Raw genomic sequence first — 19,043 nt, 5'->3', positions numbered from 1 at the left:
CGTCTTCTTAAAAGTAAGTGACAGGCAGAGACTCATATAGGCAGTGTGCCTATCAAACTGGATCTCACAACAGAATCTGTTATCCCGGGAAGACCCTGGTCAAGGGATCTGCTCATACACAAAAAGAATGAGTTGCCGGAAGAGACAGCTGCTCAGGAGATCCAGGGCAGGTCAGAGCAGTGTTATCTCTGACACAGCCTACAAAGAAGAAACCTAACTCGGAACAAAGCAATATAAAGATGATTTATTGAGGTATGATTTTGACAATTCTGCCAATGTGAATAAGGATGCAAAGCATCCTTATATGCAGGGACGTACTGGCAAATGAGGGAAGTTTCAGATTTTGAAAGAGAAGTGGGGGGTGAAAAATTTATTTTGAGAATGAGACCTGTCAGTTATTAATTCACAGCTGACTCCAAATTAAAAGACTACGCAGCCGTACCTGACTTGTGATATCACATTAAAAACATGGCAAAAGCCCATGAGGCTGTCGGCATTCTCGGGTAGCATCTCTCAGGAGTACCCAGTACTGAGTGAAAGGAGCATTTTATTGCTTTGCCCTTTGCGACGACCTACATGTGCAAAGCTGGATTTTCCATTTTCATAAAGGTGAAGATGGCACAAAGGTTGAACTCTGCACCTAATGTGCGCATTGCCCTATCCTCCTTTGAACCTGATCAAGTGAGATCGTGAGGACCAAGCAAGCTTCCGTTTCGCATTAAAGGTAAGTGAATGTGGCGAGTATCGCAAAGGTTGGCCTGTTGGCAAAAGTAGGTCCCGGGAAAAGCAAGTTTGAAAAACACTGTCCTAGAGTGATGCAAATCGTAATGAAATTAGGATGAATTATTTAACCTGTACATAGTACTGCATGAATCATAGACTCTTTACAGTGCAGAAGGAGGTCATTCGGCCCATCGAGTCAGCACCAACCCATTGAAATGGCCCCTAGGCCCAATTCTCCACACTATCCCTGTAACCCAACCCAACCTTTGGATACTAAGGGGCAATTCAAACCATAGAATCCCTACAATGAGGAGGCCATCGACCAATCGAGTCTGCACCGACCCTCTGAAGAGCACCCTGCCTGACCATATCCCCGTGACCCCACCTAACCACATCTTTAGACACTAAGGGGCAATTTAACACGGCAAATCTTTAGACCGTGGGAGGAAACCGGAGCACCCGGAGGAAACATGAAGACACGGGGAGAATGTGCAAACTCCACACAGTCTCCCAAGACTGATATCAAACCAGGAGGCCCTAGCGGTGAGGCGGCAGTGCTAACCACCGTGCCACCCAGTTACTTGGATATGGTCACTACAGAAGACATGAATGACACATCTCCATCATAGAAGTATTCTACATTTTGTATATTGGTTCTTAGGATGGATGATGGTTTACTGCACATCCAACGTGTTCGGCAGATCAGGTAGGAGGACTTATCGAAGGACCTTGAAGGACATCAGCCAATCCATTGTATTTTTGTAACAGACTGCAGATTAACCTAAATGGATCAAAACCATTTTCAAATTCTTTCACTGGGATTGAGTGTTGCTGGCTAGGCCAGCATTTATTGTCCATCCCTAATTGCAGTGGTGGTGAGCCACTTTCTTGATCCACTGCAGTCATGTAGTGTATGTAAACTGACAGTGCTGTTAGGGAGTGAGTTCTGGGGTTTTGACCCAGCAACAATGAAGAGGTGACAGGGTGGCACAATGGTTAGCACTTGCCTCACAACACCAGGGACCTGGGTTTGAAGCCGACCTCGGGCGACTGTCTGTGTTTAGTTTGCACATTCTTCCTGTGTCTGCGTGGGTTCCCTCCGGATGCTCCTGTTTCCTTCCACAATCCAAAGATGTGCTGGTTAGGTTGATATTGGCCATGCTAAATTCTCTATCGGTAGGGTTACAAGGATAGGGTGGGGGTTTGGGCCTAGGTTAGGGTGCTCTTTCAGATGATCGGTGCAGCCTCCTTCTGCACTGTAGGGAATCTATGATCCTATGAATGGCGATATAGTTCCAAGTCAGGATGGTGTGTGGCTTGGAGAGAGACTTGCAGGTCCATCTGCTGCCCTGTCCGTCATGGTGGTTGAGGTCACGGGTTTGAAAGTATCAAAGGAGCCTTTGTGCATCTTTTCCTGATATATATATATATCAATGATTTCAATCTTGATGTACAAGCGACAATTTTCAAAGTTTGCAGATGATACGAAACTTGGAAGTATTGTAAACTGAGGAGCACAGTGTAGAACTTCAAAGTAACATAGGTTGGTGGAATTGGCAGATAGGCGGCAGATGAAATTCAATGTGGAGAAGTGTGAGATCTTGCATTTTGGTAGGGAGAACATGGAGAGACAATATAAAATAAAGGGAATTGCGGTAGGCGAGAGAGAAAAGTAACGGCGAATGGGAGGGGAACAAGATCTGAATATAACAGGACATTGGAGCGGAGCTGGCAAAAAGGCATGATGAGTTCAACAAAGCCAAGGCAGTTCTCTATCGACAGCAGATTAGGTTCGGGGTGTGCCCGGTGAAACTGTGGGTGACTTTCGAAGGCCGTGAGTACTATTTTGAAACACCAGAAGAGGCCAATGACTTTATTAAAGAGCATAAACTGGGGGAGAACTGAACTTTGATGGGAGATGGGGGAGTTGGCATAGCGGAGTTCAGAGGATACGGGTAGGTGTCGGGCGGGGGGGATTTCATTGGGATTACTATTTATTATGGGGTAATGTGTTTGTAAGGCTGTAACTGCCCCCCCCCCCCCCCCTCTGGCCGCCTGTGGTGGTGTTTATTTTTTGGAGGAGGTGACCTGTGGTTTTGGATGTGTCTGTTTGGGTGAGGGAGGGTGACGTCCACAGGGAGACATTTGCACAGATCAAGTAGGAAGGGGTGGAGGGGGGAAGGGTAGATAGGAAAAGCCTTTGGGCAGGGGCTGCCACACTGGCAAGTAATGCTTGTGAACAGAAGTGAGGTGAGAGATAGCGCCGGGGATTGGGGGGGGGGGGGGGGGGGGGGAGAAAGAGGGAGATGCTCGGTGGCAGTGTTGGAGAAGTGCGGTCATGGGCAGGAAAGGGGCCCATCGTGTAGGGCGAAATTAAAGAGAACAGAATCGGTAGGGGAGGATGGTGGACAATAGAGGGGAGTGGAGGCGCAAACTTCCGGTAAGGCTCATAACATGGAACATGTGGGGGCTAAACAGCCAGGTGAAGAGATCTCGGGACTTTGTTAACCTAAAGCGTTTGAAGGCGGGGATGGTCTTAAAATTTTTTTTAAAAATGGAAAGTACCCAATTCACCTTTTCCAATTATGGCGGCAATTTAGCGTGGCCAATCCACCTACCCTGCACATCTTTGGGTTGTGGGGGCGAAACCCACGCAAACACGGGAAGAATGTGCAAACTCCACACAGACAGTGACCCAGAGCCGGGATCGAATCCGAGACCTCGGAGCAGTGCTGACCACTGCGCCACCGTGCTGCCCTGGGGGTGGTCTTTCTGCAGGAGATGCACCTCCAGGTGAGAGATCAGGTTAGGCTGAGAAAAGGATGCTGAGTAAAAAGAAAGGGTTTGTAAGTGCTAAGGAAGTATGGGATTCGGGGGGAGGTACGTGATAGTGAGCGGGTATTGGAGGGGACTCTGGTGGTGCTAATGAATGTATACGCACCAAATCTGGATGATGTGGGGTTCGTGAGGGGGCTTGTGGGAGCGATTCCGGACTTGGCCACACATCAGTTGATTATGGGAGGCGACTTTAATTGTGTGCTGGAGCCGAGGGTGGACAGGTTGAGCCCTAGGTCAATGGCAAGGTTGCGGATGGCGAAGGAGCTGGGAGGATTTATGGGAAGGATGGGTATGGTGGACCCGTGGAGATTTAAGAATCAGGGGCGGAGGGAGTCCTTTTTCTCGCACGTGTATAAGGTATACTCCAGAATCAATTTTTTTTGCCGTGAGCCGTGAGGTATTGGTGGGGGTGGTGGGGGCAGAGTACGCGGGGATAATAATCTCGGACCATGCGTGCACTGGCTGGAGGTTCAACTTAGCTCGGGACAGGAGCAGAGGCCGGGATGGAATTAGACTTGGGGCTGTTGCGGACGGGTTTTGCGATCAGGTGCAGTCAGTGATTAAGGACTATGTGGAGTTGAACCAAAGTGGGGAGGTATCGGCGGCCACATTCTGGGAGGCATTGAAGGCGGTGGTTTGGGGGGAGATATCGCGTTCAAGGCGCATGGAGATGGGTAAAGGAGAGAGGAGCACGAACGATTATTGGGGAAGATAGTCGAGGTGGACAGGGAGTATTTGAGGACCCTCACCGTGGAGGGATTGGCGAAGAGAAAGAAGTTACAGGGCAGTTCGACAGCTTGACGACGGGAAGGGCTGTTGGGCAGCTACGGAGGGCGAGGGTGGTACAGTATGAATATCCGAGACTCGTGTTAGCCCGTCAGCTACGAAGGCAGGCCGCGTCTAGAGAAATCTTAAGAGTACGGACAGGGAAATGGGGGGAGGTAGTGTCAGAGCGGGGGAAGATAAATGAGGCGTTCAGGGAATATTATGAGGAATTGTATAGGGCAGATCCGGGGGCTGAGGATGGGGATATGGGGCAGTTCTTGGATGGGCTGAAATTTCCACGGCTGGATGAGAGGAGGCAGGCACTATAGGAGCTCCAGAGCTGAGGGAGGTAATGGAGATAATAAGAGGGACGAAGTCGGGGAAGGCCCGGGGCCGGATGGTTACCCGGACAAATTTTGCGGCGGAACTGGCACCACACCTACTGGCGGTATTTAGCGAGGTGCTAGAGAAGGAGGAACTGCCGGAGACAATGACACAGGCAACGATCACGCTAATCTACCAAAGGAAAGGACCAGTTAGAATGTGAGTCATACAGGCTCTTATCACTGTTGAATACGAACGTGAAAGTGCTGGCTCAGTTAGTAGCAGGGAGGATGTGATCCGGGGTGGTTGCAGAGGATCAAACGGGCTCCGTGAAAGGCAAGCAACCCTTGAGTAATATTAGGCGGCTATTGAACGTGATCATGACCCCGTTAAGGGGACGGGTACTGGAGGTAGTGGTGTCTATGGACGCGGAGAAGGCCTTTGATCGTGGTACCTGTTCGAGATCCTGGGAAGGTTTGGGCCAAAGTTTGTGGCATCAGTGCGTCTGCTGTATGTGGCCCCGGTGGCGAGTGTTCGGACCAATGAGATGAGCTCGCGGAGTTTCCGGCTGCATTAGAACAAACAACAAAGAACAAAGAAATGTACAGCACAGGAACAGGCCCTTCGGCCCTCCAAGCCCGTGCCGACTATGCTGCCCGACTAAACTACAATCTTCTACACTTCCTGGGTCCGTATCCTTCTATTCCCATCCTATTCATATATTTGTCAAGATGCCCCTTAAATGTCCCTATCGTCCCTGCTTCCACTACCTCCTCCGGTAGCGAGTTCCAGGCACCCACTACCCTCTGCGTAAAAAACTTGCCTCGTACATCTACTCTAAACCTTGCCCCTCTCACCTTAAACCTATGCCCCCTAATAATTGACCCCTCTACCCTGGGGAAAAGCCTCTGACTATCCACTCTGTCTATGCCCCTCATAATTTTATATACCTCTATCAGGTCTCCCCTCAACCTCCTTCGTTCCAGTGAGAACAAACCGAGTTTATTCAATCGCTCCTCATAGCTAATGCCCTCCATACCAGGCAACATTCTGGTAAATCTCTTCTGCACCCTCTCTAAAGCCTCCACATCCTTCTGGTAGTGTGGCGACCAGAATTGAACACTATACTCCAATTGTGGCCTAACTAAGGTTCTATACAGCTGCAACATGACTTGCCAATTCTTATACTCAATGCCCCGGCCAATGAAGGCAGGCATGCCGTATGCCTTCTTGACTACCTTCTCCACCTGTGTTGCCCCTTTCAATGACCTGTGGACCTGTACTCCTAGATCTCTTTGACTTTCAATACTCTTGAGGGTTCTACCATTCACTGTATATTCCCTACCTGCATTAGACCTTCCAAAATGCATGACCTCACATTTGTCCGGATTAAACTCCATCTGCCATCTCTCCGCCCAAGTCTCCAGACAATCTAAATCCTGCTGTATCCTCCGACAGTCCTCATCGCTATCCGCAATTCCACCAACCTTTGTGTCGTCTGCAAACTTACTAATCAGACCAGTTACATTTTCCTCCAAATCATTTATATATACTACAAAGAGCAAAGGTCCCAGCACTGATCCCTGTGGAACACCACTGGTCACAGCCCTCCAATTAGAAAAGCATCCCTCCATTGCTACTCTCTGCCTTCTATGGCCTAGCCAGTTCTGTATCCACCTTGCCAGCTCACCCCTGATTCTGTGTGACTTCACCTTTTGTACTAGTCTACCATGAGGGACCTTGTTAAAGGCCTTACTGAAGTCCATATAGACAACATCTACTGCCCTACCTGCATCAATCATCTTAGTGACCTCCTCGAAAAACTCTATCAAGTTAGTGAGACACGACCTCCCCTTCACAAAACCGTGCTGCCTCTCACTAATACGTCCATTTGCTTCCAAATGGGAGTAGATCCTGTCTCGAAGAATTCTCTCCAGTAATTTCCCTACCACTGAAGTAAGGCTCACCAGCCTGTAGTTCCCGGGATTATCTTTGCTACCCTTCTTAAACAGAGGAACAACATTGGCTATTCTCCAGTCCTCCGGGACATCCCCTGAAGACAGCGAGGATCCAAAGATTTCTGTCAAGGCCTCAGCAATTTCCTCTCCAGCCTCCTTCAGTATTCTGGGGTAGATCCCATCAGGCCCTGGGGACTTATCTACCTTAATATTTTTTAAGACACCCAACACCTCGTCTTTTTGGATCTCAATGTGACCCAGGCTATCTACACCCCCTTCTCCAGACTCAACATCTACCAATTCCTTCTCTTTGGTGAATACTGATGCAAAGTATTCATTTAGTACCTCACCCATTTCCTCTGGCTCCACACATAGATTGGAGCCTCATTGGGGAATGAGGCACTGGTGTCCGCTGTCCTCGCTGCTGTTTGTGCTAGCAATAAAGCCCTTGGCGATGGCCCTTAGGGGGTCAGCAGAGTGGCAGGGGTTTAGGAGGGCTTAAGTGTTCGAGCTGCGCTCATCCAGGCAAGTCGAGTATTCCACCCTACTTGATTTGTACTTTGTCTACGGTGGACAGGCTTTAGGGATTCCCACCCTCTCCCCTGCCCATATAGCCACAGTATTATATGGTTGGTCCAGTTAATTTTCTGGTCAATAGTAAACCCCAGGGTGTTGATAGTGGGGCAATCAGTGATGGTAATGTCATTGAACATCAAGTAGGGATGGTTGGATCCTTTCTTGTTGGAGATGGTCATTGCCTGGCACTTGCCACTTATCAGCCCAAGTCTGAATGCTGTCCAGGTCTTGCTACATGTCGGCAGACTGCTTCAGTATCTGAGGAATCACGAATGGTGCTGAACATTGTGCAATCACCAACAAACATCCTTACTTCTGACCTTATGAAATGAAAATTGCTTGTCACAAGTAGGCTTCAAATGAAGTTACTGTGAAAAGCCCCTAGTCGCCACATTCCGGCGTCTGTTCGGGGAGGCTGGTACAGGAATGATAGAAGGTCATTGATGAAGCAGCTGAAGATGGTTGAGCTGAGGACACTAACTACCCTGAGGAACTCCAGTAGTGGTGTCCTTGAGCTGCATCGATTGAACTCCAACCACATCCATCTTCCTTTGTGCCAGTCATGACTCCAACTAGCAATTTTCCCCCTAACTCTCATTGATTCCAGATACCATTGACGAAAAGTAAACTGGACGAGCCCTATAAATACTTTACCCGTAAGAGTAGGTCAAAGGCTCAAAATCCTGGAACAAGTACATCACCTCCTAACTCCCCAAAGCTTGTCCATAAGGCACAAGTTAGGAGTATGATGGAATACTTTCTGTTTGCCTGGATGAATGCAGCTCTGACAACAGTAAAGAAGCTTGACGGTATCGAGGCCAAAGCAGCCCACTTTACTTCAACTCTCTTCCCCACTGTTGTACAGTAGCAGCAGTGTGTACTGGCTACAAGACGCACCATGGGAACTCACCCTGGCTGCTTGACAGCACTTTACTTTACAAACCCACGACCACTACCATCTGGAAGAACAAGGACATGTGGGAATGCTCCCACCTCTAAGTTCCCCCCCGTGCCCGCCCCGTCACCATCCTGACTTGTACATATGTCGGCCGTTCATTCACTGTCGCTGGGTCAAATCCTGGTGCTCCCTCCCTCACAGCACAGTGGTTGTACCTACACCACACAGATTTCCGCGGTCAAGAAGGCCACCACCTTCTCAAGGGCCAATTAGGGAAGGACAATAAATGTTGGCCTTGCTGGTGATGCTGCCATCTCACCAATGAATAAAAGATTGGCTCATGAGCCCTTAGCATCCAGGTTCAGCCAGCGCACGCGTGTAACTCCACCCCACACCCCCCAAACAAAAATGTTTGGTTAAATGCAGCCGGTACATGAAGAAAACGATTTCAATCTCTTCAAGTGTTCAAGATCGTTACCTGCTTCGGCTAGCTATGTATGGCACATCTGGGAGTGAAAATTAAGTTTAGAAAATAACGAACAGATTAAAATATAAACATTGGGGGCAGCAGGGTGGCGCAGTGGGTTAGCCCTGCTGCCTCACGGCGCCGAGGTGGCAGCTTCGATCCCGGCTCTGGGTCACTGTCGGGGTGGAGTTTGCACATTCTCCCCGTGCTTGGGTGGGGTTCGCCCCCACAACACAAACGGTGTGCAGGGTGGGTGGATTGGCCACGCTAAACTGCCCCTTAACTGGAAAAAATAATAGGGTATACTAATGTTTAAAAAAAATAACAAAAAATATATAAACGTTGAAGGAAGATTTTAACTCCCGGGGTCCTGCTATTCCCTTTCTATCCCGCCCGGAGGCAAAATAATATATATATTTCTGGAAGAAAAGGGCCGCCCTCCGTGCGCCGTCCATTTGTTTTGAACCAGGCCAGCCGTTAAGGAGCGCGCGCAGGCGCAGCAGCAGGCGGCTCTCGTCCCCGCCCACAGCCGGGGGGGGGGGGTGTGGTGGCGGAGCGTGCGCACTGTGCTGCCAGAGGCGAGGGCCCGGAAGTGGCGCGCGCGCGCGCCGGCGGCCGCTTCCTGTCCGTTGGCCCCGCTCCGAATGTTGTCGAGTCGCGAGCGGCGCAGCGACCGTTTGAAAGCGGTGGAGTTAATGGGAGCGCGAGGCGCGGCCGGCAACTATGCTGCGGTCTGGTAATGTGAGTCAGTCCCCGCTCTGATACAGTCATGTCGGTTCTGTCGTCCGTCCGTCCGGTAATGTCAGGTTATAGCATTACATCACCAGATAGATATCTTGTATTGTGATGGCTGTGCTATTGTGTGGACTCGGTGGGCAGAGTTACTGTTGTCCTGTGTTCTAATGTAATGCAAATCGTCAGCCTTGTAATGACTGGAGATGTAAGGCGACAACAATGTTTGATGTGACTGAGCAGATTATGTCCCGTCTTAAAACGACTGTCATACTGTGCAATTTTAAAAATGGATCTTGTAATGTAAATCGCAGTGTGTAATGCATTATAACATTTATCCTGCAATATAAAGCACACTGTAATGCATTTAGCATATATCCTGCAATGTAAGGCACACTATATTATATTTAGGGCAACGCAGTGGTTAGCACTACTGCCTCACCGTGCCAGGGACCCGGGTTCAATTTCAGCCTCTTGTGATTGTGAGGAGTTTGCACTTCCTCCCCGTGTGGGTTCCCTCCGGGCGCTCCGGTTTCCTCCCACAGTCCAAAGATGTGCAGGTTAAGTGGATTGGCCGTGATAAATTGTGGCTTAGTGTCCAAAGGATTAGGTGGGGTTACTGGGTTACAAGGATAGGGTGTGGGCCTAGGTACGGTGCTGTTTGCAAGACTGGTGCAGACTTGATGGGCCAAATGGCCTCTCCCTCATTCTATCTATCTCTCTCTCTCTCTATCTATATATATATATATAACATATATATGGTAATGTAAGTCATACTATGTAATGCATTAGAATATAATATATCTTGTAATGTAAATCACACCATCTGCATTATAACAGAATATTTGGTATAATGTAAGTCACATTTTACACTATACTATACATTACAATGGAGGCAAAAATACTGATCCATCTGGTAAGTGATACTATAAAATTACATGATGTCTGGAAAGTTTTACAAATTAAAACATATTAATGCTAACCAAACTATACATAATGTGCAGTTAAATTATAAATTATAATTTTGGTAATGTAACTTAACCGTGCCAATGAATATATCTAGTAATGTCCTGGGAGCTTCAAATTACGTATAATGGAAGTGAATCTCTACAATTATAATATATCTGATAGGGCAGATTGTTCAAATATGTAATGTAGATGAATCTCCAGATAACATTGTATTTAGTAATGCAGATGAACGAAATTGAAAATGAAGCATTTTATTTGAAGCTCGCTGGCATTCATCCATTTTTTTCTTTATACTCATGGAATACATTTCTTAAGCTTTCCAATTTAACATTTGGTGATTTTTGGATTTGTAGCTTTTATTTAATTGTTCATGGAAATTTCTAGACAAAGTTTAAAACTGAAACCTTTTTAAGAAATTAAGTTAACTATACCTTTTTATCTATTACACTCTTCCACACATCTTGGTGATTGTGCTTACTGTTTTACATTGCTATCCATATTTCTTATGTTAAACATGTGTTTTGTTCTGAAACAAAAATAGAAAATGCTGGTTAATCTCAGGTATGGCAGCATCTGTGGAGAGAAAAATAGAGTTAACATTTTGAGTGTATAGCTCTTCAGAGGTCTGAAATGTGTCTGAAATGCCAAAATGTGTTAAACTAATGCGTAGCGACTAGACCTGCTTTTACCCAGGATACGTCTGTGAACCTGCTCAATTAGAAAATCTACAGTGACAGCACCACTCTTAGTCTGGATCATAATTATTTTGATATCGAATCAGAGCAGCGCATTCATCAAAGTATATAGCCTCATCCATTACTAAATAGTTACAGTTTTATGTTTCACTTGGAATTCTGATTGGTTCGATAATAGACTTAATGCACGCATTTCCCCGCTGGCAAGTGGACCACAGTCCATTGTGATGTTTCTGGCTCCTTTGATCTGCATGCTTCTCTTTCATTAACCTTGATGAAAGGACCTTAACTGTGCCTCTTTTTGGTTGGATTATGGAGACTGTGGAATATAGGTCATAATTAATCACTATTGCACTTAAAGGAAAAGGTGCCATTTTCTTCTGTTACTTAATTTGGAGCAAATTTGGGTCACTGTCTGTGCGGAGTCTGCACGTTCTCCATGTGTGTGCGTGGGTTTCCTCCGGGTGCTCCGGTTTCCTCCCACAAGCCCCGAAAGACGTACTTGTTAGGTGAATTGGACATTCAGAATTCTCCCTCAGTGTACCCGAAAAGGCACCGGAGTGTGGGACAAGAGGCTTTTCAAAGTAACTTAATTGCAGCGTTAATGTGAGCCTACTTGTGACACTAATAACGATTATTATTATTATTATCCACATCTGTTGAATTAACTGAATGCACTTTGGTGAGCAGTGAAATACGTACTTCTAGATGTTCAGGATTTGTGAAATAAACTGATCGGTTTCTTCTCATACACTTCCTATTCATGCATTTCTATGCATTTTTAAAGATGAAACACAGGGGGAATGAATCTTCCATGTTAAAAAAGACTAAGAAACATGATTTTATATGGCACTAGTTATGATCCTTGGCCCGACCCCGGAGCGCGGAGGAGACCCAGATAGAGACCAATAATATTTTTGTTGAAGTAAATTAAGGTTGAGATTCAGGACACCTCTAGTTAACTGGGACCTCTGCCTGTCCCTGTCTCTGTGGCACTTGGTGACTGGCTGACTCTTTCAAGGTGAGCTGTTCATTGACCCTTGAACTGATCTGGTGATCTATCAAAACACTCCCAGAGGATCCCATCCTTATTACTAGGCAGGAACCAAACTAGCCGGCATTGGAGCATGTGTATCTTAAATGTTAATTTAACACCCAGGGAGACACAGGTCGATGAATTCAGTAACCAAAGTAGCCAGCATTGGAGCATGTGTATCTTAAATGTTAATTTAACACCCAGGGAGACACAGGTCGATGAATTTCATGATCCTCATGTGTCTCAACATCTCAGAACGCTTCACATATGATCAGTTACTTTGAAGTGCAATTACTGTTGTGATAGCAAATACTGGAGTCATTATTGACCAAAGCAAATTGGAATATAAAAAATAAGATCTGCAGTAGGCCATTCCGACGAGTTAAGATATATAGGCAATATCCTAAAGTAATATTTTTATTAGATGTAAATTAGGGGGCAGCACAGTAGCATAGTGGTTAGCACAATTGCTTCACAGCCCCAAGGTCCCAGGTTCAATTCCCAGCTTGGGTCACTGTCTATGCGGAGTCTGCACGATCTCCCCGCGTGTGCGTGGGTTTCCTCCGGATTGGCCATGCTAAATTGCGCTAATTGCCCTTTAGTGTTGGGTGGGGTTACTGGGTTATGTGGATAGGGTCAAGGTGTGGGCTTGGGTAGGGTGCTCTTTCCAAGAGCAGTGCAGACTCGATGGGCCGAATGGCCTCCTTCTGCACTGTAAATTCTTCACTGTAAATTCTATGATAAATATACTTTCAAAACTGAGATGCATCATATTTTTAGCCTAAAAATTGGGTGACATTATGTTTGAGTGACGTAAAAAGGACAATTTACTTCATTATACTTCAAATTGATTATACTTCAAACTAACCTGTAAAATGATCTTCCACATAATGGAGGAACAGACCAGATGGACCGAATGGTCTAATTCTGCTCATATATTCAGCTACCACTTTGATCAAAGTAACAGTCAAACGATCTTCAGTTCAAATCACAGTGAATGTCAAAGAGCCTAATTAGTATAAAATGCTCATCTTTATTTTTAAAACGTCTTCCTCGAAAGTGATCCGCCATTTTAGGTCTCCTTCCTTCCACAGCCTCGTCAGTGATGTCTTTGATGAGGGAGGGAGGGGAGACGTGGGGGGGGGGGGGGGGTGCACCAAGGAGAGCTCCATTCATTTTAACAAGGGCTGTAAGTTCAAAGCTAAAACCCAATAGGAGGATCAGTGAAAATATTCAATATTTAGAACAATAGATTCTGTTTTTGTTCCGTACGGCTATGGAACTGAGATAGGTAAACAGGGTTGAGGTGCATGATCAACCATGATCTATCTGAGTGACGAAACAGGCCCAAGGGGCTGAATGGCCTCCTTTGGCTTGTAAGGCACAAGGGCAAGCTACTGAAGCTGGGCTCCTTCTTTCATGAAGGCAGCACAGTGGCAATGGGCGGCACAATGGTTAGCACTGCTGCCTCATGGGCCGCACGGTGGCACAGTGAGGAGCACTGCAGCCTCATAGTCCGAGGACCCGGATTCGATCCCAGTTCTAGCTCACTATCCATGCGGTGTTTGCACATTCTCCCCGTGTCTGCGTGAGTCTCACACACACAACTCAAAGATATGCAAGTTCGGTGAATTGGCCAGGCTAAATTGACCCTTAACTGGAAAAAATTAATTGTGTACTCTAAATTAAAAAAAAAACACTGCTGCCTCACAGCGCCAGGGAATCAAGTTCCTTGCCATCCTCTGGTGACTGTGTGGAGTTTGCAGAGTTCTCTCCTTGTCAGCATGGGCTTCCTTCCACAGTCCACAAATGTGCACATTAGGTGGATTGGCCATGCTAAATTGCCCCTTAGACTTCAAAGGTTAGGTGGGGTTACAGGAATAGGGTCGAAGAGTGGGCCTAGGTAGGGTACTCTTTCAGTGGGTTGGTGCAGACTGAATGGACCAAATAGCCTCCTTCTGCACTGTAGGGATTCTATGATTCCATATCTTATGGTCCAAGTTCAGAGTGGGTATTTTTCTATTGATGCACCTATGGTTTCGCGCAAAGATTAGAGAACAATTGGGGAAATAGGGATTTACATAATTAGCAATTTGCATAAAACATTGGTGTCTTTCCAGATACAGCTCATTGTAGCTTGTTGCACTTCCTCAGATTTGTCACAATCATGCTCACTGTTCTTGCTATTCCTCAGAAATGAATTATGAAGTAAAAGTTTCGATGTAGGTAGTTGAATTTTTGCTGACAAGTCATTTTTTGCAATTTAACATTGGCAGAGCTGAATGCATCCTGTTTTGCTCCACCAGAAACTGCTTCTTGGATCCCAGGGGTGCTCTGCTACACCTGGAATTTAGCTTGAATTCCCACATCACATCAGCCACCAATGCTGGTTATGTCACCCACCTTAATTTCTACCTCACCCCACCCCATCGTCTTTTTTCTTGTGGCCATTATCATCTTTCGATCTTTCCCATACGCTTCTTACTGCCTTGCAGGCTTCGTTCCATAGAAATTCCAACCTATTGTACACATGGTCCCTCGCAAGCATTTTAGTTTGTCATACCTCAACCCACCAGTTTCAGAATTTTCACCATCGTCAGTCAGTCCTTTCACAGCCGAACTTCCGGGTGCGGCTATGCAGAGCTAGGTCGCATATTCGGTAGCTCCCGCTTGGAACGGACTTTTGGGCTCTTTTACAGGGCCCCCACGGCATTTGTTTGACATTTCCCGGTGTGGCAAGAAGACTGCAACATTCCCCTGACAGTGTCCCCCAAGAATGTTATGTCTTTTGGCTGCCAGACCCGGCAGAAACAGTAAAAGATTTGGCTGCAACGGGATAAACAGGGCCTCTTCCAGCATGCAGGCGGGGGAAGGGCAAGCTTAAAGCTGCAAACTGACCTGAGGGCCTTTATCAAAAGTGAATTCTAACAGCAGAGGGAACAACTGAAAAGATCTCACCAAGGCCACTGAAGAAGCGGAGACGAGGCTTCCGGTGGCGGCCATGGAGGAGTAGGTCACGCATTCGGCAGCTCCCGTCTGGAACGGACTCTTAGACCTCTTTCAGGAGTTTCCACAGACATTTTGGGGCAGATTGGTGAAGCGAACACTGCCAAAAGGATTCCCTCTCGAGACTTTTGGGCTCTTTTCAGGGCCCCCAAGGGCACTTTTTCGACGTTTCCCGGTGTGGGAAGGAGTTAATAATAGCTCCCCGTCAGTATATGGCTTTAACTAGGAGCGGGGTGACAAAAAAGGTAGTGGTGGACCAGAAGAAGGGAGGGAAGAAGGACAAAATGGCGGCGGGCGGAGACCAGGCAGCGTGGAGGCAGTGGGCGGAGGAGCAACAGGAGGGTATCCAGCGCTGCCTCAGAGATTAAAACGGACCTGCTAGAGCCGATGAAGGCTTCTATTGATAAGCTGCTGGAGACACAGGCGGCCCAGGGGGTGGCGATCCGAGAGGCTCGACAAAAGATCTCTGACAATGAGGACGAGATCTTAGTCCTGGCGGTAAAGGTGGAGGCGCATGAGGCGCTCCACAAGAAATGGCAGGAGCAGTTCGAGGAGATGGCGAATCGGTCGAGGCGGAAGAATCTGCAGATTCTGGGCCTCCCGGAGGGGCTGGAGGGGCCGGACGTGGGGGCCTATGTGGTCACCATGTTAAACTCGCTGATGGGAGCGGGGTCCTTCCAGGGACCCTTGGAGCTGGTAGGTGCCCATAGTGTTGGCGAGGAGGCCCAAGGCTAACGAGCCTCCGCGGGCGGTGCTGGTGCGGTTCCATCGGTTCGTCGATCGGGAGTGTGTGCTCAGGTGGGCCAAGAAGGAGAGGAGCAGCAGGTGGGAGAACGCGGAGGTTCGGATATATCAGGACTGGAGTGCGGAGGTGGCAAAGAGGAGGGCCGGGTACAATCGAGCGAAGGCGGTGCTGCACAGGAAGGGGGTGAAGTTTGGCATGTTGCAGCCGGCGCGACTGTGGGTTACCTACAAGGACCGGCACCATTATTTTGAGTCTCCGGAGGAGGCGTGAGCCTTTGTTCAGGCCGAGATGCTGGACACAGACTGAGGGTCGGGATGGGCGATTGGGGACTGCGGTGGATATGTTATGCCTATTTTTGATGCGGGGGCGGGGGTGGGGGGGCCTTTGCATTGTTTTGGGTTTCTTTTTCTGTGTTTTTCTCTTTCGGGTTGGGGAGGGTGGATGGGGTGGGTTGGGCACTGTTTTGGTTGGTGGCGGGGCCTGGTAGGTGGGCGCCGAAGACTGGGGGGGGGGAAGCGAGGATTGTTTCCCGGGCTTAGAACGGAGGGGGAGAGCCTGTGAATGGGGAGCGGGAGAGGAGGGTGTGCCACACAATGGGAGGAGTCGAAGGGGAGGCGGGAGTGGCCGGGGTCAGCAGGAGTCAGCTGACTTGCGGAAGTGCAATGGGGGGAGTAAACCAGCTAGGATGGGTTGTAGCCGGGGGTGGGGGGGAATCGAGTTGCTGCTGCTAAGATCAAGGAGGAGCTGGAGCGAGTGGGGTGGGTCGAGGCGGGGGTATGCCGCTGTGGGGAACGGGCCGGGTGTGGGGTACGGGCGCATGGCTGGCCGAGGAGGGGTCATGGCTAGTCGGCGGGGGAGGGGGGTGGGTAGCCCCCTGATCCGGCTGATAACCTGGAATGTAAGGGGACGGAATGGGCCGGTTAAGCGGGCCCGCGTGTTCGCGCACCTGAAGGGGCTCAAGGCGGATGTGGTTATGCTCCAGGAGACACATTTGAAGGTGGCAGACCAGGTAAGACTGAGGAAAGGGTGGGTAGGTCAGGTGTTTCACTCGGGGCTAGATGCCAAAAATCGAGGGGTGACGACCTTGGTGGGAAAGAAGGTGTTATTCGAGGCGTCGAGCATTATGGCAGATAATGGCGGTAGGTACATAATGGTAAGTGGTAAGTTGCAGGGAGAGAGGGTGGGTACTGGTCAATGTGTATGCCCCGAACTGGGACAATGCGGGTTTTATGCGGCGTATGTTGGGTCGGATCCCAGACTTGGAAGTGGGGGGGCCTGATAATGGGGGGAGACTTTAACACGGTGTTGGATCCTGCATTGGATCGCTCCAGGTCTAGGACGGGTAGGAAGCCGGCGGCGGCTAGAGTGTTGAGGGGATTTATGGACCAAATGGGGGGGGGGGGGGTGGACCCTTGGAGATTTGCACGGCCGGGGGCTAGGGAATTTTCATTCTTCTCACATGTCCATAAGGCTTATTCTCGAATCGACTTTTTCATTTTGAGTAGGGCGCTGATTGCGAGAGTAGAGGATACCGAGTATTCGGCAATAGCCATTTCGGACCACACCCCGCATTGGGTGGACTTGGAGCTGGGGGAGGAGAGGGACCAGCGCCCGCTGTGGCGCTTGGAGGTGGGGCTGTTGGCGGACGAGGAGGTGAGCGAGCGGGTCCGAGGAAGTATGGAGAGGTACTTGGAGACCAACGACAACGGGGAGGCCCGAGTGGGGATGGTATGGGAGGCACTGAAGGCGGTGGTGAGGGGAGAGCTGATCTCCATCAGGGCCCACAAGGAGCGGGGGGGAGAGGGAGAGGCTGGTGGGGGAGATGGTGAGGGTAGACAGGAGGTATGCGGAAGAACCTGAGGAAGGATTGTTGAGGAAGAGGCGTAGCCTCCAGGCCGAATTCGACCTGGTGACCACCAGGAAGGCGGAGGTGCAGTGTAGGAAGGCCCAGGGGGCGGTGTACGAGTATGGGGAAAAGGCAAGCCGGATGCTGGCGCATCAGCTTCGGAGGCTGGACGCAGCTAGGGAGATCGGGGGAGTTAAGGACAGGGGAGGGAGCGTGGTGCGGAGTGGGGTTGGCATCACTGGGGTCTTCAGGGACTTCTACGAGGAATTGTACCGATCCGAGCCTTCATGGGAGGAGGGAGGGATGGGCCGTTTCCTGGACCAATTGAGGTTTTCAAAGGTGGAAGAGGGACTGGTGGCGGGACTGGGGGCCCCGATTGGGCTGGAGGAGCTGATCAAAGGGATAGGAAGCATGCAGGCGGGGAAGGCACCGGGGCCGGATGGTTTCCCGGTCGAGTTCTATAAAAAATATATGGACCTGTTGGGCCCGCTGTTAGTTAGGACCTTCAATGAGGCGGGGGGGGGGCTTTACCCCCGACGGTGTCCCGGGCACTGATCTCCTTGATCCTGAAGCGGGACAAGGATCCCCTGCAATGTGGGTCTTACAGACCGATTTCCTTGCTAAATGTAGATGCCATGGTGCTGGCGAAGGTCTTAGCCACGAGGATTGAGGGTTGTGTGCCGCAGATCATACATGAAGACCAGACTGGCTTTGTGACGGGGAGACAGTTGAACGCGAATGTGCGGAGGCTTTTGAACGTAATCATGATGCCGGCGTGGGAGGGGGAGGCGGAGATAGTGGTGGCGATGGACGCTGAGAAAGCCTTCGATAGGGTAGAGTGGGGGTACCTGTGGGAGGTGCTGAAGAGGTTCGGGTTTGGGGAGGGGTTTGTCAGGTGGGTTAGGCTGTTGTATGAGGTCCCGATGGCGAGTGTGGCCACAAATAGGAGGAGGTCCGAGTACTTTCGATTGCACTGAGGGACGAGACAGGGGTTCCCCCTGTCCCCCCTGCTCTTCGCACTGGCGATTGAACCCCTGGCTATGGCACTGAGAGAGTCGAGGAACTGGAGGGGGTTGGTGCGGGGTGGGGAGGAGCATAGGGTGTCGCTTTATGCGGACGACCTGCTGCTGTATGTGGCGGACCCGGTGGGAGGAATGCCAGAGGTAATGAGGATACTTAGGGAATTCGGGGACTTTTTGGGGTACAAGCTCAATATGGGGAATAGCGAGCTGTTCGTAGTTCAGCTAGGGGACCAGGAGAGGGGGATTGGCGAGCTCCCACTAAAAAGGGCGGAGAGGAGTTTCAGATATTTGGGGGTCCAGGTGGCCAGGAGCTGGGGGGCCCTGCATAGGCTTAACTTTACAAGGCTGGTGGAGCAAATGGAGGAGGAGTTCAAGAGGTGGGGCGCGTTGCCGCTGTCCCTGGCGGGTAGGGTGCAGTCAATCAAAATGACGGTGCTCCCAAGG

General features: G+C 49.3%; 1 protein-coding gene and 1 long non-coding RNA gene across 5 annotated transcripts in view; one reads left to right on the top strand and one right to left on the bottom strand.

The window, feature by feature from the left end:
• Positions 1-9,063, bottom strand: part of LOC140425611 (uncharacterized) — a 39,455-nt gene extending 30,392 nt beyond the window's left edge. For 2 of the 3 annotated variants that reach the window (XR_011947905.1, XR_011947903.1), the window contains exons 1-2: positions 8,561-9,063; positions 5,105-5,218 (exon numbers count right to left, since the gene is read on the bottom strand). This is a non-coding gene — a long non-coding RNA (uncharacterized lncRNA). Of the gene's footprint in view, positions 1-5,104; positions 5,219-6,953; positions 8,127-8,560 lie in introns of those variants that run through there. The other variant, XR_011947904.1, reaches the window with a different exon arrangement.
• Positions 9,064-9,132: 69 nt separating this feature from the next.
• Positions 9,133-19,043, top strand: part of atp2c1 (ATPase secretory pathway Ca2+ transporting 1) — a 146,079-nt gene continuing 136,168 nt past the window's right edge. The window contains exon 1 of one of the 2 annotated variants that reach the window (XM_072510101.1): positions 9,133-9,289. In XM_072510101.1, the coding sequence (XP_072366202.1) occupies positions 9,272-9,289 (18 nt within the window). In that variant the 5' untranslated portion in view covers positions 9,133-9,271. The remainder of the gene's footprint in view (positions 9,290-19,043) is intronic. The other variant, XM_072510102.1, reaches the window with a different exon arrangement.

This window comes from Scyliorhinus torazame, chromosome 6 (genome assembly GCF_047496885.1).
Source record: "Scyliorhinus torazame isolate Kashiwa2021f chromosome 6, sScyTor2.1, whole genome shotgun sequence".
NCBI lineage: Eukaryota > Metazoa > Chordata > Chondrichthyes > Carcharhiniformes > Scyliorhinidae > Scyliorhinus > Scyliorhinus torazame.
The sequence above is the reverse complement of the archived record's forward strand: the minus strand, read 5'-3'. Positions and strand labels throughout refer to the sequence as shown.